The sequence below is a fragment of the Heptranchias perlo genome, unplaced genomic scaffold, assembly GCF_035084215.1.
Source record: "Heptranchias perlo isolate sHepPer1 unplaced genomic scaffold, sHepPer1.hap1 HAP1_SCAFFOLD_501, whole genome shotgun sequence".
Classification (NCBI taxonomy): Eukaryota; Metazoa; Chordata; class Chondrichthyes; order Hexanchiformes; family Hexanchidae; genus Heptranchias; species Heptranchias perlo.
In genome coordinates this window covers 137501-162471 of record NW_027139518.1, presented here as the reverse complement: position 1 = coordinate 162471, position 24971 = coordinate 137501, and the positions used below count along the sequence as shown (strand labels likewise).

The 24971-nt window shown below is 53.3% G+C and overlaps 1 protein-coding gene across 1 annotated transcript in view; it reads left to right on the top strand.

Moving 5' to 3' along the window:
* The first annotated feature begins 12695 nt into the window (after positions 1-12695).
* The window catches only part of LOC137314402 (excitatory amino acid transporter 1-like), an 83969-nt gene continuing 71693 nt past the window's right edge, over positions 12696-24971 (top strand). The window contains exon 1 of the mRNA XM_067979771.1: positions 12696-13083. Within this exon, the coding sequence (XP_067835872.1) occupies positions 12981-13083 (103 nt within the window). The 5' untranslated portion in view covers positions 12696-12980. The remainder of the gene's footprint in view (positions 13084-24971) is intronic.

Genomic DNA, 24971 nt, shown 5'->3' with positions numbered 1-24971 from the left:
CCGGACCGGTTTCTCTCTCTCTGATCCGGACCGGTTTCTCTCTCTCTGATCCGGACCGGTTTCTCTCTCTGATCCCGGACCGGTTTCTCTCTCTCTGATCCCGGACCGGTTCTCTCTCTCTGATCCCGGACCGGTTTCTCTCTCTCTGATCCCGGACCGGTTTCTCTCTCTCTCTGATCCCGTCGACCGGTTTCTCTCTCTCTGATCCCGGACCGGTTCTCTCTCTCTGATCCCGGACGGTTTCTCCTCTTGATCCGGACCGGTTTCTCTCTCTGATCCGGACCGGTTTCTCTCTCTCTGATCCCGGACCGGTTTCTCTCTCTGATCCCGGACCGGTTTCTCTCTCTGATCCCGGACCGGTTTCTCTCTCTGATCCCGGACCGGTTTCTCTCTCTCTGATCCCGGACCGGTTTCTCTCTCTGATCCCGGACCGGTTCTCTCTCTCTGATCCCGGACCGGTTTCTCTCTCTCTGATCCCGGACCGGTTTCTCTCTCTCTGATCCGGACCGGTTTCTCTCTCTCTGATCCCGGACCGGTTTCTCTCTCTGATCCCGGACCGGTTTCTCTCTCTCTGATCCCGGACCGGGTTTCTCTCTCTGATCCCGGACCGGTTTCTCTCTCTGATCCCGGACCGGTTTCTCTCTCTCTGATCCCGGACCGGTTTCTCTCTCTGATCCCGGACCGGTTTCTCTCTCTCTGATCCCGGACCGGTTTCTCTCTCTGATCCCGGACCTGGTTCTCTCTCTCTGATCCGGACGGTTCTCTCTGATCCCGGACCGGTTTCTCTCTCTCTGATCCCGGACCGGTTCTCTCCTCTCTGATCCCGGACCGGTTTCTCTCTCTCTGATCCCGGACCGGTTTCTCTCTCTGATCCCGGACCGGTTTCTCTCTCTCTGATCCGGACCGGTTTCTCTCTCTCTGATCCCGGACCGGTTTCTCTCTCTGATCCCGGACCGGTTTCTCTCTCTCTGATCCCGGACCGGTTCTCTCTCTCTGATCCCGGACCGGTTCTCTCTCTGATCCGGACGGTTCTCTCTCTGATCCCGGACCGGTTTCTCTCTCTCTGATCCCGGACCGGTTTCTCTCTCTCTGATCCCGGACCGGTTTCTCTCTCTCTCTGATCCCGGACCGGTTCTCTCTCTCTGATCCCGGACCGGTTTCTCTCTCTGATCCCGGACCGGTTTCTCTCTCTGATCCCGGACCGGTTTCTCTCTCTCTCTGATCCCGGACCGGTTTCTCTCTCTCTGATCCCGGACCGGTTTCTCTCTCTCTCTGATCCCGGACCGGTTTCTCTCTCTGATCCCGGACCGGTTTCTCTCTCTCTGATCCCGGAACCGGTTTCTCTCTCTCTCTGATCCCGGACCGGTTTCTCTCTCTTGATCCCGGACCGGTTTCTCTCTCTGATCCGGACCGGTTTCACTCTCTGATCCCGGACCGGTTTCTCTCTCTGATCCCGGACCGGTTTCTCTCTCTCTGATCCGGACCGGTTTCTCTCTCTCTGATCCCGGACCGGTTTCTCTCTCTGATCCCGGACGGTTTCTCTCTCTGATCCCGGACCGGTTTCTCTCTCTCTGATCCCGGACCGGTTTCTCTCTCTGATCCCGGACCGGTTTCTCTCTCTGATCCCGGACCGGTTTCTCTCTCTCGTCTGATCCCGGACCGGTTTCTCTCTCTGATCCCGGACCGGTTTCTCTCTCTGATCCCGACCGGTTTCTCTCTTCTGATCCCGGACCGGTTTCTCTCTCTGATCCCGGACCGGTTTTCTCTCTCTCTGATCCCGGACCGGTTTCTCTCTCTGATCCCGGACCGGTTTCTCTCTCTCTGATCCCGGACCGGTTTCTCTCTCTGATCCCGGACCGGTTTCTCTCTCTCTGATCCCGGACCGGTTTCTCTCTCTCTGATCCCGGACCGGTTTCTCTCTCTCTGATCCCGGACCGGTTTCTCTCTCTCTGATCCCGGTCCGGTTTCTCTCTCTCTGATCCCGGACCGGTTTCTCTCTCTCTGATCCCGGACCGGTTTCTCTCTCTGATCCCGGACCGGTTTCTCTCTCTGATCCCGGACCGGTTTCTCTCTCTCTGATCCCGGACTGGTTTCTCTCTCTCTCTGATCCCGGACCGGTTTCACTCTCTGATCCCGGACCGGTTTCTCTCTCTCTGATCCCGGACCGGTTTCTCTCTCTCTCTGATCCCGGACCGGTTTCTCTCTCTCTGATCCCGGACCGGTTTTCTCTCTCTCTCTGATCCCGGACCGGTTTCTCTCTCTCTGATCCCTGGACCGGTTTTCTCTCTCTGATCCCGGACCGGTTTCTCTCTCTGATCCCGGACCGGTTTCTCTCTCTGATCCCGGACCGGTTTCTCTCTCTGATCCCGGACCGGTTTCTCTCTCTCTCTGATCCCGGACCGGTTTCTCTCTCTCTCTGATCCCGGACCGGTTTCTCTCTCTCTGATCCCGGACCGGTTTCTCTCTCTGATCCCGGACCGGTTTCTCTCTCTGATCCCGGACCGGTTTCTCTCTCTCTGATCCCGGACCGTTTCTCTCTCTGATCCCGGACCGGTTTCTCTCTCTCTGATCCCGGACCGGTTTCTCTCTCTGATCCCCGGACCGGTTTCTCTCTCTCTGATCCCGGACCGGTTTCTCTCTCTCTGATCCCGGACCGGTTTCTCTCTCTGATCCCGGACCGGTTTCTCTCTCTCTGATCCCGGACCGGTTTCTCTCTCTGATCCCGGACCGGTTTCTCTCTCTCTCTGATCCCGGACCGGTTTCTCTCTCTCTGATCCCGGTCCCGTTTCTCTCTCTCTGATCCCGGACCGGTTTCTCTCTCTCTGATCCCGGACCGGTTTCTCTCTCTGATCCCGGACCGGTTTCTTCTCTCTGATCCCGGACCGGTTTCTCTCTCTCTCTGATCCCGGACCGGTTTCTCTCTCTCTCTGATCCCGGACCGGTTTCTCTCTCTCTGATCCCGGACCGGTTTCTCTCTCTGATCCCGGACCGGTTTCTCTCTCTCTGATCCCGGACCGGTTTCTCTCTCTCTCATCCCGGACCGGTTTCTCTCTCTGATCCCGGACCGGTTTCTCTCTCTCTCTGATCCCGGACCGGTTTCTCTCTCTCTCTGATCCCGGACCGGTTTCTCTCTCTGATCCCGGACCGGTTCTCTCTCTCTGATCCCGGACCGGTTTCTCTCTCTGATCCCGGACCGGTTTCTCTCTCTCTCTGATCCCGGACCGGTTTCTCTCTCTGATCCCGGACCGGTTTCTCTCTCTCTCTGATCCCGGACCGGTTTCTCTCTCTCTGATCCCGGACCGGTTTCTCTCTCTCTGATCCCGGACCGGTTTCTCTCTCTGATCCCGGACCGGTTTCTCTGTCTCTGATCCCGGACCGGTTTCTCTCTCTGATCCCGGACCGGTTTCTCTCTCTCTGATCCCGGACCGGTTTCTCTCTCTCTGATCCCGGACCGGTTTCTCTCTCTGATCCCGGACCGGTTTCTCTCTCTGATCCCGGACCGGTTTCTCTCTCTGATCCCGGACCGGTTTCTCTCTCTCTCTGATCCCGGACCGGTTTCTCTCTCTGATCCCGGACCGGTTTCTCTCTCTCTGATCCCGGACCGGTTTCTCTCTCTCTGATCCCGGACCGGTTTCTCTCTCTCTGATCCCGGACCGGTTTCTCTCTCTGATCCCGGACCGGTTTCTCTCTCTGATCCCGGACCGGTTTCTCTCTCTGATCCCGGACCGGTTTCTCTCTCTCTGATCCCGGACCGGTTTCTCTCTCTCTCTGATCCCGGACCGGTTTCTCTCTCTGATCCCGGACCGGTTTCTCTCTCTCTGATCCCGGACCGGTTTCTCTCTCTCTGATCCCGGACCGGTTTCTCTCTCTGATCCCGGACCGGTTTCTCTCTCTGATCCCGGACCGGTTTCTCTCTCTCTGATCCCGGACCGGTTTCTCTCTCTCTGATCCCGGTCCGGTTTCTCTCTCTGATCCCGGACCGGTTTCTCTCTCTCTGATCCCGGACCGGTTTCTCTCTCTGATCCCGGACCGGTTTCTCTCTCTCTGATCCCGGACCGGTTTCTCTCTCTGATCCCGGATCGGTTTCTCTCTCTCTGATCCCGGTCCGGTTTCTCTCTCTGATCCCGGACCGGTTTCTCTCTCTCTCTGATCCCGGACCGGTTTCTCTCTCTGATCCCGGACCGGTCTCTCTCTCTGATCCCGGACCGGTTTCTCTCTCTCTGATCCCGGACCGGTTTCTCTCTCTCTGATCCCGGACCGGTTTCTCTCTCTCTGATCCCGGACCGGTTTCTCTCTCTGATCCCGGACCGGTTTCTCTCTCTCTGATCCCGGACCGGTTTCTCTCTCTCTGATCCCGGACCGGTTTCTCTCTCTCTGATCCCGGACCGGTTTCTCTCTCTCTGATCCCGGACCGGTTTCTCTCTCTGATCCCGGACCGGTTTCTCTCTCTGATCCCGGACCGGTTTCTCTCTCTCTGATCCCGGACCGGTTTCTCTCTCTGATCCCGGACCGGTTTCTCTCTCTCTGATCCCGGACCTGTTTCTCTCTCTGATCCCGGACCGGTTTCTCTCTCTCTGATCCCGGACCGGTTTCTCTCTCTGATCCCGGACCGGTTTCTCTCTCTGATCCCGGACCGGTTTCTCTCTCTGATCCCGGACCGGTTTCTCTCTCTCTGATCCCGGACCGGTTTCTCTCTCTCTGATCCCGGACCGGTTTCTCTCTCTCTGATCCCGGACCGGTTTCTCTCTCTGATCCCGGACCGGTTTCTCTCTCTGATCCCGGACCGGTTTCTCTCTCTGATCCCGGACCGGTTTCTCTCTCTGATCCCGGTCCGGTTTCTCTCTCTCTGATCCCGGACCGGTTTCACTCTCTGATCCCGGACCGGTTTCTCTCTCTCTGATCCCGGACCGGTTTCTCTCTCTGATCCCGGACCGGTTTCTCTCTCTGATCCCGGACCGGTTTCTCTCTCTCTGATCCCGGACCGGTTTCTCTCTCTGATCCCGGACCGGTTTCTCTCTCTCTCTGATCCCGGACCGGTTTCTCTCTCTCTGATCCCGGACCGGTTTCTCTCTCTCTGATCCCGGACCGGTTTCTCTCTCTCTGATCCCGGTCCGGTTTCTCTCTCTCTGATCCCGGACCGGTTTCTCTCTCTCTGATCCCGGACCGGTTTCTCTCTCTGATCCCGGACCGGTTTCTCTCTCTGATCCCGGACCGGTTTCTCTCTCTCTGATCCCGGACTGGTTTCTCTCTCTCTCTGATCCCGGACCGGTTTCACTCTCTGATCCCGGACCGGTTTCTCTCTCTCTGATCCCGGACCGGTTTCTCTCTCTCTCTGATCCCGGACCGGTTTCTCTCTCTCTGATCCCGGACCGGTTTCTCTCTCTGATCCCGGACCGGTTTCTCTCTCTCTGATCCCGGACCGGTTTCTCTCTCTGATCCCGGACCGGTTTCTCTCTCTCTCTGATCCCGGACCGGTTTCTCTCTCTCTCTGATCCCGGACCGGTTTCTCTCTCTCTCTGATCCCGGACCGGTTTCTCTCTCTCTGATCCCGGACCGGTTTCTCTCTCTGATCCCGGACCGGTTTCTCTCTCTGATCCCGGACCGGTTTCTCTCTCTCTGATCCCGGACCGGTTTCTCTCTCTCTCTGATCCCGGACCGGTTTCTCTCTCTCTGATCCTGGACCGGTTTCTCTCTCTGATCCCGGACCGGTTTCTCTCTCTGATCCCGGACCGGTTTCTCTCTCTGATCCCGGACCGGTTTCTCTCTCTGATCCCGGACCGGTTTCTCTCTCTCTCTGATCCCGGACCGGTTTCTCTCTCTCTCTGATCCCAGACCGGTTTCTCTCTCTCTGATCCCGGACCGGTTTCTCTCTCTGATCCCGGACCGGTTTCTCTCTCTGATCCCGGACCGGTTTCTCCCTCTGATCCCGGACCGGTTTCTCTCTCTGATCCCGGACCGGTTTCTCTCTCTCTGATCCCGGACCGGTTTCTCTCTCTCTGATCCCGGACCGGTTTCTCTCTCTGATCCCGGACCGGTTTCTCTCTCTCTGATCCCGGACCGGTTTCTCTCTCTCTGATCCCGGACCGGTTTCTCTCTCTGATCCCGGACCGGTTTCTCTCTCTCTGATCCCGGACCGGTTTCTCTCTCTGATCCCGGACCGGTTTCTCTCTCTCTCTGATCCCGGACCGGTTTCTCTCTCTCTCTGATCCCGGACCGGTTTCTCTCTCTCTGATCCCGGACCGGTTTCTCTCTCTCTGATCCCGGACCGGTTTCTCTCTCTCTGATCCCGGACCGGTTTCTCTCTCTCTGATCCCGGACCGGTTTCTCTCTCTGATCCCGGACCGGTTTCTCTCTCTCTCTGATCCCGGACCGGTTTCTCTCTCTCTGATCCCGGATCGGTTTCTCTCTCTCTGATCCCGGACCGGTTTCTCTCTCTCTGATCCCGGACCGGTTTCTCTCTCTGATCCCGGACCGGTTTCTCTCTCTCTGATCCCGGACCGGTTTCTCTCTCTCTCTGATCCCGGACCGGTTTCTCTCTCTCTGATCCCGGACCGGTTTCTCTCTCTGATCCCGGACCGGTTTCTCTCTCTGATCCCGGTCCGGTTTCTCTCTCTCTGATCCCGGACCGGTTTCTCTCTCTGATCCCGGACCGGTTTCTCTCTCTGATCCTGGACCGGTTTCTCTCTCTCTGATCCCGGACCGGTTTCTCTCTCTCTGATCCCGGACCGGTTTCTCTCTCTGATCCCGGACCGGTTTCTCTCTCTCTGATCCCGGACTGGTTTCTCTCTCTCTCTGATCCCGGACCGGTTTCTCTCTCTCTGATCCCGGACCGGTTTCTCTCTCTCTGATCCCGGACCGGTTTCTCTCTCTCTGATCCCGGACCGGTTTCTCTCTCTGATCCCGGACCGGTTTCTCTCTCTCTCTGATCCCGGACCGGTTTCTCTCTCTCTGATCCCGGACCGGTTTCTCTCTCTGATCCCGGACCGGTTTCTCTCTCTCTGATCCCGGACCGGTTTCTCTCTCTGATCCCGGACCGGTTTCTCTCCCTCTGATCCCGGACCGGTTTCTCTCTCTCTCTGATCCCGGACCGGTTTCTCTCTCTGATCCCGGACCGGTTTCTCTCTCTGATCCCGGACCGGTTTCTCTCTCTCTGATCCCGGACCGGTTTCTCTCTCTGATCCCGGACCGGTTTCTCTCTCTCTGATCCCGGACCGGTTTCTCTCTCTCTGATCCCGGACCGGTTTCTCTCTCTCTGATCCCGGACCGGTTTCTCTCTCTCTGATCCCGGACCGGTTTCTCTCTCTGATCCCGGACCGGTTTCTCTCTCTGATCCCGGACCGGTTTCACTCTCTGATCCCGGACCGGTTTCACTCTCTGATCCCGGACCGGTTTCTCTCTCTGATCCCGGACCGGTTTCTCTCTCTGATCCCGGACCGGTTTCTCTCTCTCTGATCCCGGTCCGGTTTCTCTCTCTGATCCCGGACCGGTTTCTCTCTCTGATCCCGGACCGGTTTCTCTCTCTCTGATCCCGGACCGGTTTCTCTCTCTCTCTGATCCCGGACCGGTTTCTCTCTCTCTGATCCCGGACCGGTTTCTCTCTCTGATCCCGGACCGGTTTCTCTCTCTCTGATCCCGGACCGGTTTCTCTCTCTGATCCCGGACCGGTTTCTCTCTCTCTGATCCCGGACCGGTTTCTCTCTCTCTGATCCCGGACCGGTTTCTCTCTCTCTGATCCCGGACCGGTTTCTCTCTCTCTGATCCCGGTCCGGTTTCTCTCTCTGATCCCGGACCGGTTTCTCTCTCTCTGATCCCGGACCGGTTTCTCTCTCTGATCCCGGACCGGTTTCTCTCTCTCTGATCCCGGACCGGTTTCTCTCTCTCTGATCCCGGACCGGTTTCTCTCTCTCTGATCCCGGACCGGTTTCTCTCTCTGATCCCGGACCGGTTTCTCTCTCTCTGATCCCGGACCGGTTTCTCTCTCTCTCTGATCCCGGACCGGTTTCTCTCTCTCTCTGATCCCGGACCGGTTTCTCTCTCTCTGATCCCGGACCGGTTTCTCTCTCTCTGATCCCGGACCGGTTTCTCTCTCTGATCCCGGACCGGTTTCTCTCTCTCTGATCCCGGACCGGTTTCTCTCTCTCTGATCCCGGACCGGTTTCTCTCTCTCTGATCCCGGACCGGTTTCTCTCTCTCTCTGATCCCGGACCGGTTTCTCTCTCTCTCTGATCCCGGACCGGTTTCTCTCTCTGATCCCGGACCGGTTTCTCTCTCTGATCCCGGACCGGTTTCTCTCTCTCTCTGATCCCGGACCGGTTTCTCTCTCTGATCCCGGACCGGTTTCTCTCTCTCTCTGATCCCGGACCGGTTTCTCTCTCTGATCCCGGACCGGTTTCTCTCTCTCTGATCCCGGACCGGTTTCTCTCTCTCTCTGATCCCGGTCCGGTTTCTATCTCTGATCCCGGACCGGTTTCTCTCTCTGATCCGGGACCGGTTTCACTCTCTGATCCCGGACCGGTTTCTCTCTCTGATCCCGGACCGGTTTCTCTCTCTGATCCCGGACCGGTTTCTCTCTCTCTGATCCCGGACCGGTTTCTCTCTCTGATCCCGGACCGGTTTCTCTCTCTGATCCCGGACCGGTTTCTCTCTCTCTGATCCCGGACCGGTTTCTCTCTCTGATCCCGGACCGGTTTCTCTCTCTGATCCCGGACCGGTTTCTCTCTCTCTCTGATCCCGGACCGGTTTCTCTCTCTGATCCCGGACCGGTTTCTCTCTCTGATCCCGGACCGGTTTCTCTCTCTGATCCCGGACCGGTTTCTCTCTCTCTGATCCCGGACCGGTTTCTCTCTCTCTGATCCCGGACCGGTTTCTCTCTCTGATCCCGGACCGGTTTCTCTCTCTCTGATCCCGGACCGGTTTCTCTCTCTGATCCCGGACCGGTTTCTCTCTCTCTCTGATCCCGGACCGGTTTCTCTCTCTCTGATCCCGGACCGGTTTCTCTCTCTCTGATCCCGGACCGGTTTCTCTCTCTCTGATCCCGGTCCGGTTTCTCTCTCTCTGATCCCGGACCGGTTTCTCTCTCTCTGATCCCGGACCGGTTTCTCTCTCTGATCCCGGACCGGTTTCTCTCTCTGATCCCGGACCGGTTTCTCTCTCTCTGATCCCGGACTGGTTTCTCTCTCTCTCTGATCCCGGACCGGTTTCACTCTCTGATCCCGGACCGGTTTCTCTCTCTCTGATCCCGGACCGGTTTCTCTCTCTCTCTGATCCCGGACCGGTTTCTCTCTCTCTCTGATCCCGGACCGGTTTCTCTCTCTCTCTGATCCCGGACCGGTTTCTCTCTCTCTGATCCTGGACCGGTTTCTCTCTCTGATCCCGGACCGGTTTCTCTCTCTGATCCCGGACCGGTTTCTCTCTCTGATCCCGGACCGGTTTCTCTCTCTGATCCCGGACCGGTTTCTCTCTCTCTCTGATCCCGGACCGGTTTCTCTCTCTCTCTGATCCCGGACCGGTTTCTCTCTCTCTGATCCCGGACCGGTTTCTCTCTCTGATCCCGGACCGGTTTCTCTCTCTGATCCCGGACCGGTTTCTCTCTCTCTGATCCCGGACCGGTTTCTCTCTCTGATCCCGGACCGGTTTCTCTCTCTCTGATCCCGGACCGGTTTCTCTCTCTGATCCCGGACCGGTTTCTCTCTCTCTGATCCCGGACCGGTTTCTCTCTCTCTGATCCCGGACCGGTTTCTCTCTCTGATCCCGGACCGGTTTCTCTCTCTCTGATCCCGGACCGGTTTCTCTCTCTGATCCCGGACCGGTTTCTCTCTCTCTCTGATCCCGGACCGGTTTCTCTCTCTCTGATCCCGGTCCCGTTTCTCTCTCTCTGATCCCGGACCGGTTTCTCTCTCTCTGATCCCGGACCGGTTTCTCTCTCTGATCCCGGACCGGTTTCTTTCTCTCTGATCCCGGACCGGTTTCTCTCTCTCTCTGATCCCGGACCGGTTTCTCTCTCTCTCTGATCCCGGACCGGTTTCTCTCTCTCTGATCCCGGACCGGTTTCTCTCTCTGATCCCGGACCGGTTTCTCTCTCTCTGATCCCGGACCGGTTTCTCTCTCTCTCATCCCGGACCGGTTTCTCTCTCTGATCCCGGACCGGTTTCTCTCTCTCTCTGATCCCGGACCGGTTTCTCTCTCTCTCTGATCCCGGACCGGTTTCTCTCTCTGATCCCGGACCGGTTTCTCTCTCTCTGATCCCGGACCGGTTTCTCTCTCTGATCCCGGACCGGTTTCTCTCTCTCTCTGATCCCGGACCGGTTTCTCTCTCTGATCCCGGACCGGTTTCTCTCTCTCTCTGATCCCGGACCGGTTTCTCTCTCTCTGATCCCGGACCGGTTTCTCTCTCTCTGATCCCGGACCGGTTTCTCTCTCTGATCCCGGACCGGTTTCTCTGTCTCTGATCCCGGACCGGTTTCTCTCTCTGATCCCGGACCGGTTTCTCTCTCTCTGATCCCGGACCGGTTTCTCTCTCTCTGATCCCGGACCGGTTTCTCTCTCTGATCCCGGACCGGTTTCTCTCTCTGATCCCGGACCGGTTTCTCTCTCTGATCCCGGACCGGTTTCTCTCTCTCTCTGATCCCGGACCGGTTTCTCTCTCTGATCCCGGACCGGTTTCTCTCTCTCTGATCCCGGACCGGTTTCTCTCTCTCTGATCCCGGACCGGTTTCTCTCTCTCTGATCCCGGACCGGTTTCTCTCTCTGATCCCGGACCGGTTTCTCTCTCTGATCCCGGACCGGTTTCTCTCTCTGATCCCGGACCGGTTTCTCTCTCTCTGATCCCGGACCGGTTTCTCTCTCTCTCTGATCCCGGACCGGTTTCTCTCTCTGATCCCGGACCGGTTTCTCTCTCTCTGATCCCGGACCGGTTTCTCTCTCTCTGATCCCGGACCGGTTTCTCTCTCTGATCCCGGACCGGTTTCTCTCTCTGATCCCGGACCGGTTTCTCTCTCTCTGATCCCGGACCGGTTTCTCTCTCTCTGATCCCGGTCCGGTTTCTCTCTCTGATCCCGGACCGGTTTCTCTCTCTCTGATCCCGGACCGGTTTCTCTCTCTGATCCCGGACCGGTTTCTCTCTCTCTGATCCCGGACCGGTTTCTCTCTCTGATCCCGGATCGGTTTCTCTCTCTCTGATCCCGGTCCGGTTTCTCTCTCTGATCCCGGACCGGTTTCTCTCTCTCTCTGATCCCGGACCGGTTTCTCTCTCTGATCCCGGACCGGTCTCTCTCTCTGATCCCGGACCGGTTTCTCTCTCTCTGATCCCGGACCGGTTTCTCTCTCTCTGATCCCGGACCGGTTTCTCTCTCTCTGATCCCGGACCGGTTTCTCTCTCTGATCCCGGACCGGTTTCTCTCTCTCTGATCCCGGACCGGTTTCTCTCTCTCTGATCCCGGACCGGTTTCTCTCTCTCTGATCCCGGACCGGTTTCTCTCTCTCTGATCCCGGACCGGTTTCTCTCTCTGATCCCGGACCGGTTTCTCTCTCTGATCCCGGACCGGTTTCTCTCTCTCTGATCCCGGACCGGTTTCTCTCTCTGATCCCGGACCGGTTTCTCTCTCTCTGATCCCGGACCGGTTTCTCTCTCTGATCCCGGACCGGTTTCTCTCTCTGATCCCGGACCGGTTTCTCTCTCTGATCCCGGACCGGTTTCTCTCTCTCTCTGATCCCGGACCGGTTTCTCTCTCTCTCTGATCCCGGACCGGTTTCTCTCTCTGATCCCGGACCGGTTTCTCTCTCTGATCCCGGACCGGTTTCTCTCTCTCTGATCCCGGACCGGTTTCTCTCTCTCTGATCCCGGACCGGTTTCTCTCTCTGATCCCGGACCGGTTTCTCTCTCTCTGATCCCGGACCGGTTTCTCTCTCTCTGATCCCGGACCGGTTTCTCTCTGTGATCCCGGACCGGTTTCTCTCTCTCTGATCCCGGACCGGTTTCTCTCTCTCTCTGATCCCGGACCGGTTTCTCTCTCTCTGATCCCGGACCGGTTTCTCTCTCTCTCTGATCCCGGACCGGTTTCTCTCTCTCTGATCCCGGACCGGTTTCTCTCTCTGATCCCGGACCGGTTTCTCTCTCTGATCCCGGACCGGTTTCTCTCTCTCTGATCCCGGACCGGTTTCTCTCTCTGATCCCGGACCGGTTTCTCTCTCTCTCTGATCCCGGACCGGTTTCTCTCTCTCTGATCCCGGACCGGTTTCTCTCTCTCTGATCCCGGACCGGTTTCTCTCTCTGATCCCGGACCGGTTTCTCTCTCTCTGATCCCGGACCGGTTTCTCTCTCTCTGATCCCGGACCGGTTTCTCTCTCTCTGATCCCGGACCGGTTTCTCTCTCTCTGATCCCGGACCGGTTTCTCTCTCTCTGATCCCGGACCGGTTTCTCTCTCTGATCCCGGTCCGGTTTCTCTCTCTCTCTGATCCCGGACCGGTTTCTCTCTCTCTCTGATCCCGGACCGGTTTCTCTCTCTCTGATCCCGGACCGGTTTCTCTCTCTCTGATCCCGGACCGGTTTCTCTCTCTCTGATCCCGGACCGGTTTCTCTCTCTCTGATCCCGGACCGGTTTCTCTCTCTGATCCCGGACCGGTTTCTCTCTCTCTGATCCCGGACCGGTTTCTCTCTCTCTGATCCCGGACCGGTTTCTCTCTCTGATCCCGGACCGGTTTCTCTCTCTCTGATCCCGGACCGGTTTCTCTCTCTCTGATCCCGGACCGGTTTCTCTCTCTGATCCCGGACCGGTTTCTCTCTCTGATCCCGGACCGGTTTCTCTCTCTCTGATCCCGGACCGGTTTCACTCTCTGATCCCGGACCGGTTTCACTCTCTGATCCCGGACCGGTTTCTCTCTCGGATTCCTCCACCCTATCGGACAATCCTCCCCTCCTCAGTCTGACTCTTGTTCTTTCTCCCCAGGTATTGTGCTCGGTTTCTGCCTCAGGAAATACCAGATGACCTTCCGTCAGGTCAAATACTTCTCCTTCCCGGGAGAACTCCTGATGCGCATGTTACAAATGTTGGTTATGCCTCTCATCATTTCCAGCTTGGTCACGGGTAAGTCCCTGCTCACAATACAAAGCTGCATTTTCTTTAGTCAGACATGTTGACAGCTTCTTCCAATGAAACAGGACATTCCCCCGTGTCAACAGGAGCGTCTGATTTTACAATCACCGAGTTGGTCAAAGGAAAGAAAGACTTGCATTTATAAAGGCACCTTTCACCACCTCAGGGTGTCCCAAATGATCCGTCTCTGTGTTTGTTGACATTACTGAATGAACCGTGCATGGATTATGAACATACGATTTAAGAGCAGGAGTAGGCCATTCGGCCCCTCGAGCCTGCTCTGCCATTTCATAAGATCAGGGCTGATCTGATTGTGACCTCAACCCTACTTTCCCGTCTACCTACTATAACCTTTGACTCCCTTGTTAATCAGGAATCTATCTAACTCAGCCCTAAAAATATTCAATGACCCTGCCTCCACCGCTCTCTGGGGAAGGGAGTTCCACAGACTCACGACCCTCAGAGAAAAGAATTCTCCTCATCTCTGTCTTAAATGGGAGATCCCTTATTTCTAAACTGTGGCCCCTAGTTCTAGTCTCTCCCACAAGGGGAAACATCCTCTCAGCATCTACCCCTTCTCGTCCCCTCAGGATCTTATATGTTTCAGTAACATCACCTCTCATTCTTCTAAACTCCAGTAAAAACAGGCCCAACTTGTCCAACCTTTCCTCATAAGATAACCCCCTCATCCCAGGAATCAGTCGAGTGAACCTTCTCTGAACAGTCTCCAAAGCAATTACGTCCTTTCTTAAATAAGGAGACCAAAACTGCAGTTTTCCAGATGTGGTCTCACCAATGCCCTGTACAACTGGAGCAAAACATCTCTACTTTTATATTCCATTCCCCTTGCAATAAATGACAACATTCCATTTGCCTTCCTAATCACTTGCTGTACCTGCATACTAACTTTTTGTGATTCATGTACTCGGACACCCAGATCCCTCTGTACCTCAGAGCTCTGCAATCTCTCTCCATTTATATAATATACAGCTTTTCTATTCCTCCTGCCAAAGTGGACAAGTTCACATTTTCCCACATTATACTCCATCTGCCAAATTTTTGCCCACTCACTTAACCTATCTATATCCCTTTGCAGACTCCTTATGTCCTCTTCACAACTTACTTTCCTACCTTTGTGTCATCAGCAAATTTAGCAACCATACATTCGGTCCCTTCATCCAAGTCATTGATATAGATTGTAAATAGTTGAGGCCCAAGCACTGATCCCTGTGGCTCTCCACTCGTTACATCTTGTCAACCTAAAAATGACCCATTTATGCCTACTCTCTGTTTCCTGTTGGCTAACCAATCCTTTATCAATGCTAATATGTTACCCCCTGCACCATGGGCTCTTATTTTATGTAGTAACCTTTGATGTGGCACCTTGTCAAAAGCCTTCTGGAAATCCAAGTGTGCTGTTATCACATCTTATATAATAGACTCTAGCATTTTCCCCACTACTGATGTTAGGCTAACTGGTCTGTCACTCCCTGTTTTTTCTCTCCCTCCTTTTTTAAATAGTGGGGTTACATTTGCCACCCTCCAATCTGTAGGAACTGTTCCAGAGTCTATAGAATTTTGGACGGTGATCACCAATGCATCCACTATTTCCAGGGCCACTTCCTTTAGTACTCTGGGATGTAGATTATCAGGCCCTGGGGATTTGTCAGCCTTTATATGTGTGTGTGTGTATGTATGTGTATATATGTGATTGTAAATATGTATATATTTTTATAAAATGTGTATATATGCATATGTGTTTATATATAATGTGTGTATGTATGTTTATATATGTGTGTGTATATGTATATAACAGAATATGTGTGTATATATGTGTATATAGGAACATGGGAACAGGAGTAGGCCATTCAGCCCCTCGTGCCTGCTCCGCCATTTGATAAGATCATGGCTGATCTGTGATCTAACTCCATATACCTGCCTTTGGCCCATATCCCTTAATACCTTTGGTTGCCAAAAAGCTATCTCACATTTAAATTTAGCAATTGAGCTAGTATCAATTGCCGTTTGCGGAAGAGAGTTCCAAACTTCTACCACCCTTTGTGTGTAGAAATGTTTTCTAATCTCGCTCCTGAAAGGTCTGGCTCTAATTTTTAGACTATGCCCCCTGCTCCTAAAATCCCCAACCAGTAGAAATAGTTTCTCTCTATCCACCCTATCTGTTCCCCTTAATATCTTATAAACTTCGATCAGATCACCCCTTAACCTTCGAAACTCCAGAGAATACAACCCCAATTTGTGTAATCTCTCCTCGTAACTTCACCCTTGAAGTCCTGGTATCATTCTAGTAAACCTACGCTGCACTCCCTCCAAGGCCAATATGTCCTTCCGAAGGTGCGGTGCCCAGAACTGCTCACAGTACTCCAGGTGCGGTCTAACCAGGGTTTTGTATAGCTGCAGCATAACTTCTGCCCCCTTGTACTCTCGTCCTCTGGATATAAAGGCCAACATTCCATTAGCCTTATTGATTATTTTCTGCACCTGTTCATGACACTTCAATGATCTATGTACCTGAACCCCTAAGTCCCTTTGGACATCCACTGTTTTTAACTTTTTACCATTTAGAAAGTACCCTGTTCCATCCTTTTTTGATCCAAAGTGGATGACCTCACATTTGTCTACATTGAATTCCATTTGCCACAGTTTTGCCCATTCACCTAATCTATCAATATCTCTTTGTAATTTTATGTATGTGTGTATGTATATATGCATATGTGCATGTTTATATATGTATGTGTGTGTGTATGTATGTGTGTATACGTATATGTATGTATGTTTATGTGTGTATATGTGTATGTATATGTGTATGTGTGTATGTGTATGTATGTGTGTGTTTTCTGTGTATGTATGTGTATGTGTGTATATGTATGTGTGTATATGTATGTATATATATATATATGTATATGTATGTGTGCATATATGTATATGTATGTGTGCGTATATGTATGTGTATGTGTGCATATATGTATGTGTATGTGTGCATATATGTATGTGTGTATATATGTGTATGTATGTGTGTATGTGTGCATATATGTATACGTATGTGTATGTGTATATGTGTGTGTAAATATGTATGTGTGTGCGTTTATATATGTATGTGTGTGCGTATATGTATATGTGTGTGTATGTATATGTGTGTATGTATGTGTGTGTATGTGTATATATGTATGCGTGTATATGTGTATATATGTTTGGTGTATATATGTATATGTATGCATGTGTATATGTATGTGTGTGTATATGTATATGTATGCGTGTGTATATGTATGTGTGTATATATGTATATGTATGCGTGTGTATGTGTATGTGTGTGTATGTATGTATATGTGTATGTATATATATATGTATATGTATGTATATACGTATGTGTGTATATGTATTTTTGTGTACATATGTATTTTTGTGTATATATATATATGTCTGTGTCTATATGTACATGTTTGTGTGTGTGTATATGCACGTGTGTATATCTATGCGTGTGTATATATATGTATGTGTGTATATATATGTATGTGTGTATTTATGCACGTGTGTATTTATGTATGTGTGTATATACATATGTATGTGTGTGTATTTATGTATATGTGTATATATGCGTATGTGTGTGTATTTATGTATATGTGTATATATGCATATGTGTGTGTGTATTTATGTATGTGTGTATATATGCATATGTATGTGTGTATATGTGTATATATGCATATGTATGTGTATTTATGTATATGTGTATATATGCATGTATGTATATATGTATATGCATATATATATGAATATGCGTGCATGTATACGTGTATATGTGCGTATGTATGTGTATATATGTGTATGTATGTGTATATATGTATATGTATGTGTGTATATATGTGTATGTATGTGTGTATATATGTGTATGTATGTGTGTATATATGTGTATGTATGTGTGTATATGTGTGTATGTATGTGTGTGTATATGTGTGTATATATGTGTATGTATATATGTGTATGTATGTGTGTGTATATGTGTGTATGTATGTGTGTATATATGCATGTGTGTATATATATACGCGTGTGTATGTATACGTGTGTATATATGCATGTGTGTATATATACGCGTGTGTGTGTGTGTATATATGCGTGTGTGTATATATATATATATATATATGTATATGTATGTGTGTATGTATGTATACGTGTATATATGTGTATGTATATATGCATGTGTGTATACGTATGTGTGTGTATGTATACGTGTGTATATATGCATGTGTGTATATATACGCGTGTGTGTATATATTCGTGTGTGTATATATATATATATATATATGTATATGTATGTGTGTATATGTATGTGTGTGTATATATGTATGTTTGTGTACATGCATATGTATGTGTGTATACGTATGTGTGTGTGTATGTGTGTGTATATGTGTATGTATATGTGTATGTGTGTATGTGTATATATATGTGTGTATGTGTATATGTGTGTATATGTATATGTGTGTATGTGTGTATGTGTGTGTATATGTATATGTATGTGTATGTGTATAGGTGTATATGTATGTGTATAGGTGTATGTGTATGTGTATACGTGCATATGTATGCGTGTGTATACGTGCATATGCATGTGTGTGTATACGTGCATACATGTGTGTGTGTATACATGTGTATGTATGTGTATGTGTATACGTGTATATGTATGTATATGTGTATATGTGTATATGTATGTGTATGTGTATATGTGTATGTGTATACATGTATGTGTATACGTATGCGTGTGTATATGTGCATACGTATGCGTGTGCATACTTGCATACGTATGCGTGTGTATACGTGTATACGTATGTGTATACATGTGTATGTATGTGTATGTGTATACGTGTGTATGTATGTGTATACGTGTATCTATGTGTATGTGTATACGTGTGTATGTATGTGTATGTGTATATGTGTATGTGTATGTGTATACGTGTATATGTATGTGTATATGTGTATATGTGTATGTGTATACATGTATATGTGTGTGTATGTGTATACGTGTGTCTGTATGTGTATGTGTATACGTGTGTCTGTATGTATATGTGTATACGTGTGTATGTATACGTGTATATGTATGTATACGTGTATATGTATGTATATGTGTGTCTATAGAAGATTTGGACTAGGGGATAGGGAGCACAATCTTGAAACAAAAGTAAAAGGTTTCACAAATCGTGGGATTGACAAATAATGGAATCCATTGAGAAAGAACATGTAGTGAATATTGTCTGCATGCATTTCCAAAAGGTATTTGATAAGGTGCCACATGGGAGGCTTGTTAATAAAATGAAGGCACTGGGTATTAAAGGGAATGTGACAGCGTGGGTAGGAAGTGACTTAAAGGCCACAGCCAGAGGAATGATTAATGGATGTTTCTGGGACTGGGGGGATCTAAACTCTTGCTTCCCCCAGTGGTTATTGGACCACCTGCTCTTCTGAATATAAATGATCAGGACTTCAGCATCAGAACATTATTTATCTTTCCTGGTGTGTTGGTGTCTTTGTCCAGCTCAGATCAGCTGCTGGATTGAGACTGAGCCTCACCAGGCCCAGCCAATGATTCCATTTACACAAATGATTTAACATCTGTTCCATCAACATTCACATGTAAGCCCTGCTTAGTGATTGGAAAGAACCAAATTAACCCAACGGGAGTCTCAGAAAAACTCAATCCACTTTCTGCAACGGAGAGGTAAAGTGCAGAGGGCCGTACTCACCGAGGACTCACAGGGTCACTGTGCAAACTGCTGCCCACGAACACTTTACCCTGAGCGCGATCAGGAAATGTGGAGCTGGCTCGCTCCTCGATCTTCTGGCAATCGCAGGAGGACGGTGGGCCCATTGTGCTGAGTCGTGAGAGTCAGCTTCCCCACAGGAGCTGTCACTCATGGACCCTCTCAGCTCCCCCCTCACCTCCTCCCCTCTCCTCCTCCTCCACTCTCCTCCCCTCTCTCCTCCTCCACTCTCCTCCCCTCTCTCCTCCACTCCCTCCCCTCCGCCTCCCCTCTCTCCTCCTCCACTCTCCTCCCCTCTCTCCTCCTCCCCCCTCACCTCCTCCCCTCTCTCCTCCTCCCCCCTCACCTCCTCCCCTCTCTCCTCCTCCACTCTCCTCCCCTCTCTCCTCCTCCACTCTCCTCCCCTCTCTCCTCCCCCCTCACCTCCTCCCCTCTCTCCTCCTCCACTCTCCTCCCCTCTTCTCCTCCTCCACTCTCCACCCCTCTCTCCTCCTCCCCCCCTCACCTCCTCCCCTCTCTCCTCCTCCACTCTCCTCCCCCTCTCTCCTCCTCCCCCCTCACCTCCTCCCCTCTCTCCTCCTCCACCTCCTCCCTCCCCTCTCTCCTCCTCCCCTCCTCCCTCACTCTCCTCCTCCACTCTCCTCCCCCTCTCCTCCTCCACTCTCCTCCCCCTCTCTCCTCCTCCACTCTCCTCCCCTCTCTCCTCCTCCACTCTCCTCCCCTCTCTCCTCCTCCCCCCTCACCTCCTCCCCTCTCTCCTCCTCCCCTCTCTCCTCCTCCACTCTCCTCCCCTCTCTCCTCCTCCCCTCTCTCCTCCTCCACTCTCCTCCTCTCTCTCCTCCTCCCCTCTCTCCTCCTCCACTCTCCTCCCCTCTCTCCTCCTCCACTCTCCTCCCCTCTCTCCTCCTCCCCCCTCACCTCCTCCCCTCTCTCCTCCTCCACTCTCCTCCCCTCTCTCCTCCTCCACTCTCCTCCCCTCTCTCCTCCTCCACTCTCCTCCTCTCTCTCCTCCTCCCCTCTCTCCTCCTCCACTCTCCTCCTCTCTCTCCTCCTCCCCTCTCTCCTCCTCCACTCTCCTCCCCTCTCTCCTCCTCCCCTCTCTCCTCCTCCACTCTCCTCCTCTCTCTCCTCCTCCCCTCTCTCCTCCTCCACTCTCCTCCCCTCTCTCCTCCTCCACTCTCCTCCCCTCTCTCCTCCTCCCCCCTCACCTCCTCCCCTCTCTCCTCCTCCACTCTCCTCCTCTCTCTCCTCCTCCCCCCTCACCTCCTCCCCTCTCTCCTCCTCCACTCTCCTCCCCTCTCTCCTCCTCCACTCTCCTCCTCTCTCTCCTCCTCCCCCCTCACCTCCTCCCCTCTCTCCTCCTCCACTCTCCTCCCCTCCTCCACTCTCCTCCACTCTCCTCCCCTCTCTCCTCCTCCCACTCTCCTCCACTCTCCTCCTCCACTCTCCTCCTCCCACTCTCCTCCACTCTCCTCCTCCACTCTCCTCCTCCACTCCCCTCCCCCTCTCCTCCTCCGCCCTCTCCTCCTCCACTCTCCTTCCCCTCTCCTCCTCCCCTCTCCTCCTCCTCCTCCTCCACTCTCCTCCTCCCCTCTCCTCCTCCTCTCCTCCCCCTCTCCTCCTCCCCTCTCCTCCTCCACGCTCCTCCTCCTCTCTCCTCCTCCTCCCCTCTCCTCCTCTCCTCCTCCCCTCTCCTCCTCCTCTCTCCTCCTCCACTCTCCTCCCCCTCTCCTCCTCCACTCTCCTCCCCCTCTCCTCCTCCCCCTCTCTCCTCCTCCCCTCTCTCCTCCTCTCCTCCTCCCCTCTCTCCTCCTCCTCTCTCCTCCTCCACTCTCCTTCCCCTCTCCTCCTCCACTCTCCTCCCCTCTCCTCCTCTCCTCCTCCCCTCTCTCCTCCTCCCCTCTCTCCTCCTCCCCTCTCCTCCTCCTCTCCTCCTCCCCTCTCCTCCTCCCCTCTCCTCCTCCCCTCTCCTCCCCTCTCCTCCTCCCCTCTCCTCCTCCTCTCCTCCTCCCCTCTCCTCCTCCTCTCCTCCTCCTCTCCTCATCCCCTCTCCTCCTCCTCTCTCCTCCTCCCCTCTCCTCCTCCCCTCTCTCCTCCTCCCCTCTCCTCCTCCCCTCTCCTCCTCCCCTCTCTCCTCCTCCTCTCTCCTCCTCCACTCTCCTCCCCCTCTCCTCCTCCTCTCTCCTCCTCCCCTCTCCTCCTCCTCTCTCCTCCTCCCCTCTCCTCCTCCTCTCTCCTCCTCCCCTCTCCTCCTCCTCTCTCCTCCTCTCCTCCTCCCCCTCTCCCTCCTCCTCTCCTCCCCCTCTCCCTCCTCCCCTCTCTCCTCCTCCCCTCTCCTCCTCCTCCTCTCCTCCTCCTCTCCTCCTCCCCTCTCCTCCTCTCTCTCCTCCTCCCCTCTCCTCTCCTCCTCCACTCTCCTTCCCCTCTCCTCCTCCCCTCTCTCCTCCTACCCTCTCCTCCTCCTCTCCTCCTCCTCTCCTCTCCTCCTCCTCTCCTCATCCCCTCTCCTCCTCCTCTCTCATCCTCCCCTCTCCTCCTCTCCTCTCCTCCTCCCCTCTCCTCCTCCCCTCTCCTCCTCCCCTCTCCTCCTCCTCCTCTCCTCCTCCCCTCTCCTCCTCCTCCTCTCCTCCTCCCCTCTCCTCCTCCCCTCTCTCCTCCTCCTCCTCTCTCCTCCTCCCCTCCCCTCTGCTGCACAAAGACAAGAAGTGACCGTGGATTTTTATCAAAAACCTCGTTGTTTGCCTCGATCCAGTTGTGTCCAGCGGAGGGGCCAGGAGTGTCCAGTGAATCATTGTCAGTGTGTGAGTTGGATGTCAGTGCCAGTGGAGGTGAGGCACGTGGAGGACGGTTTATCCGAGTGCTCCCACATAAAGTGATTGGTGTGTGTGCAGCATCACAGGTACTCAGTCGACCGATGGAAGGAAGGCAGGGAATTTATTTTGAGAGGAGAGGCCGAATTTCCAAATCTGGGTCTGGGATTTGAGCTGTGGTGTTGGCCGGGTCAGAGTGACAACTTCACTCTGCAAATTGAAAAATGCAGGGTCCAGGTCAAATCTAACGGCAGGTCAAAGTCACGCTGCAAATGAAGAGGGGAGAAGGAGAGATAAATCAGAGAGCAGTTACAAAATATCGACAGACTACAGTTTAAATCAACTGGAACAAGCAATGGAATATCTCCAAAATAACAGCAATCAACAGCCTGAATTTATCAACATCAGACATGACACAGGTCACAGGCTCTGACCCCGTCCTGTAATTCAGAGAAAGTTAAGGTGCAGAAGGAGGCCATTCGGCCCATCGTATCTGTGCTGGCTAAAAAAGAGCCATCCAGCTTAATCCCACTCCATACAAACCCACCACCCCCATCACAGAAACCCACCCCCCCATCACAGAAACCCACCCTCCCCCATCACAGAAACCCACCACCCCCATCACAGAAACCCACCCTCCCCATCACAGAAACCCACCACCCCCCATCACAGAAACCCACCACCCCCATCACAGAAACCCACCACCCCCATCACAGAAACCCACCCTCCCCATCACAGAAACCCACCACCCCCATCACAGAAACCCACCACCCCCATCACAGAAACCCACCACCCCCATCACAGAAACCCACCACCCCCATCACAGAAACCCACCACCCCCATCACAGAAACCCACCACCCCCATCACAGAAACCCACCCTCCCCCATCACAGAAACCCACCACCCCCATCACAGAAACCCACCCCCCCATCACAGAAACCCACCCTCCCCATCACAGAAACCCACCCCCCCATCACAGAAACCCACCACCCCCATCACAGAAACCCACCCCCCCCATCACCCAGAACCCACCCACCTCCCCCATCACAGAAACCCACCACCCCCCATCCACAGAAACCCACCCTCCCCATCACAGAAACCCACCCTCCCCCATCACAGAAACCCACCCCCCCCATCACAGAAACCCACCCCCCCATCACAGAAACCCACCCTCCCCATCACAGAAACCCACCCCCCCATCACAGAAACCCACCCTCCCCATCACAGAAACCCACCACCCCCATCACAGAAACCCACCACCCCCATCACAGAAACCCACCCCCCCATCACAGAAACCCCCCCTCCCCATCACAGAAACCCACCACCCCCATCACAGAAACCCACCCTCCCCATCACAGAAACCCACCACCCCCATCACAGAAACCCACCACCCCCATCACAGAAACCCACCCCCCCATCACAGAAACCCACCCCCCCATCACAGAAACCCACCCTCCCCCATCACAGAAACCCACCCTCCCCATCACAGAAACCCACCACCCCCATCACAGAAACCCACCCTCCCCCATCACAGAAACCCACCCTCCCCATCACAGAAACCCACCCCCCCCATCACAGAAACCCACCCCCCCCATCACAGAAACCCACCACCCCCATCACAGAAACCCACCCTCCCCCATCACAGAAACCCACCCTCCCCATCACAGAAACCCACCCTCCCCATCACAGAAACCCACCCCCCCATCACAGAAACCCACCCCCCCATCACAGAAACCCACCCTCCCCATCACAGAAACCCACCCCCCCATCACAGAAACCCACCCTCCCCATCACAGAAACCCACCACCCCCATCACAGAAACCCACCCTCCCCATCACAGAAACCCACCCCCCCATCACAGAAACCCACCCTCCCCATCACAGAAACCCACCACCCCCATCACAGAAACCCACCACCCCCATCACAGAAACCCACCCTCCCCCATCACAGAAACCCACCACCCCCATCACAGAAACCCACCCCCCCATCACAGAAACCCACCCTCCCCATCACAGAAACCCACCACCCCCATCACAGAAACCCACCCTCCCCCATCACAGAAACCCACCACCCCCCATCACAGAAACCCACCCCCCCCATCACAGAAACCCACCACCCCCATCACAGAAACCCACCACCCCCATCACAGAAACCCACCCTCCCCATCACAGAAACCCACCCCCCCATCACAGAAACCCACCCCCCCATCACAGAAACCCACCACCCCCATCACAGAAACCCACCACCCCCATCACAGAAACCCACCCCCCCCATCACAGAAACCCACCCCCCCCATCACAGAAACCCACCACCCCCATCACAGAAACCCACCACCCCCATCACAGAAACCCACCCCCCCCCACCAGTGTCCAGCTCATCCTCGCACAGCGCTGGGAATCACTCCACACAACCAGGCCTCATTCAGTCTCCGTGACGAAGTCGGCAAAATTAAACTACTCCAGCTTAGGAGTCGAGAATAGATCAGCCCCTCCTGAACCAATGAGGACACTAGGGGAGGAAATCAAACATAGAATCATAGAAATTTACGGCACAGGAGGCGGCCATTCAGCCCATCGTGTCCATGCCGTTCGATAAAGAGCTATCCAGCCTAATCCCACTTTCCCGCACTCGGTCCGTAGCCCTGTAGGTTTTGGCTCTTCAGGTGCACATCCAAGTTCTTTTTAAATGAGTTGAGGGTTTCTGCCTCTCCCACCCTTTCAGGCAGTGAGTTCCAGACCCCCACCTCCCTCTGGGTGAAAACATTCTCCTCAGCTCCCCTCTAATCCTTCCACCAATCACTTTAAATCGATGCCCCCTGGTCACTGACCCCTCTGCTAAGGGAAATAGGTCCGTCCTATCCACTCTATCTCGGCCCCATATAATTTTATACACCACAATTAAATCTCCCCTCAGCCTCCTCTGTTCCAAGCCTATCCAATCTGTCATCATAGCTAAAATTCTCCAGTCCTGGCAACATCCTCGTAAATCTCCTCTGTACCCTCTCTAGTGCAATTACATCTTTCCTGTAATGTGGTGACCAGAACTGTACACAGTACTCAAGCTGTGGCCTAACCAGTATTTTATACAGTTGCAGCATAACCTCCCTGCTCTTATATCCTATGCCTCGGCTAATAAAGGAAAGTATCCCATATGCCTTTTTAACCACCTTATCTACCTGTCCTGCTACCTTCAGGGATCTGTGGACATGCACTCCAAGGTCCCTCACTTCCTCTACACCTCTCAGTATCCTCCCATTTATTGTGGGGAGGTCAAACAAGGATGGTGGGTTTGTAGGTAAGGATGA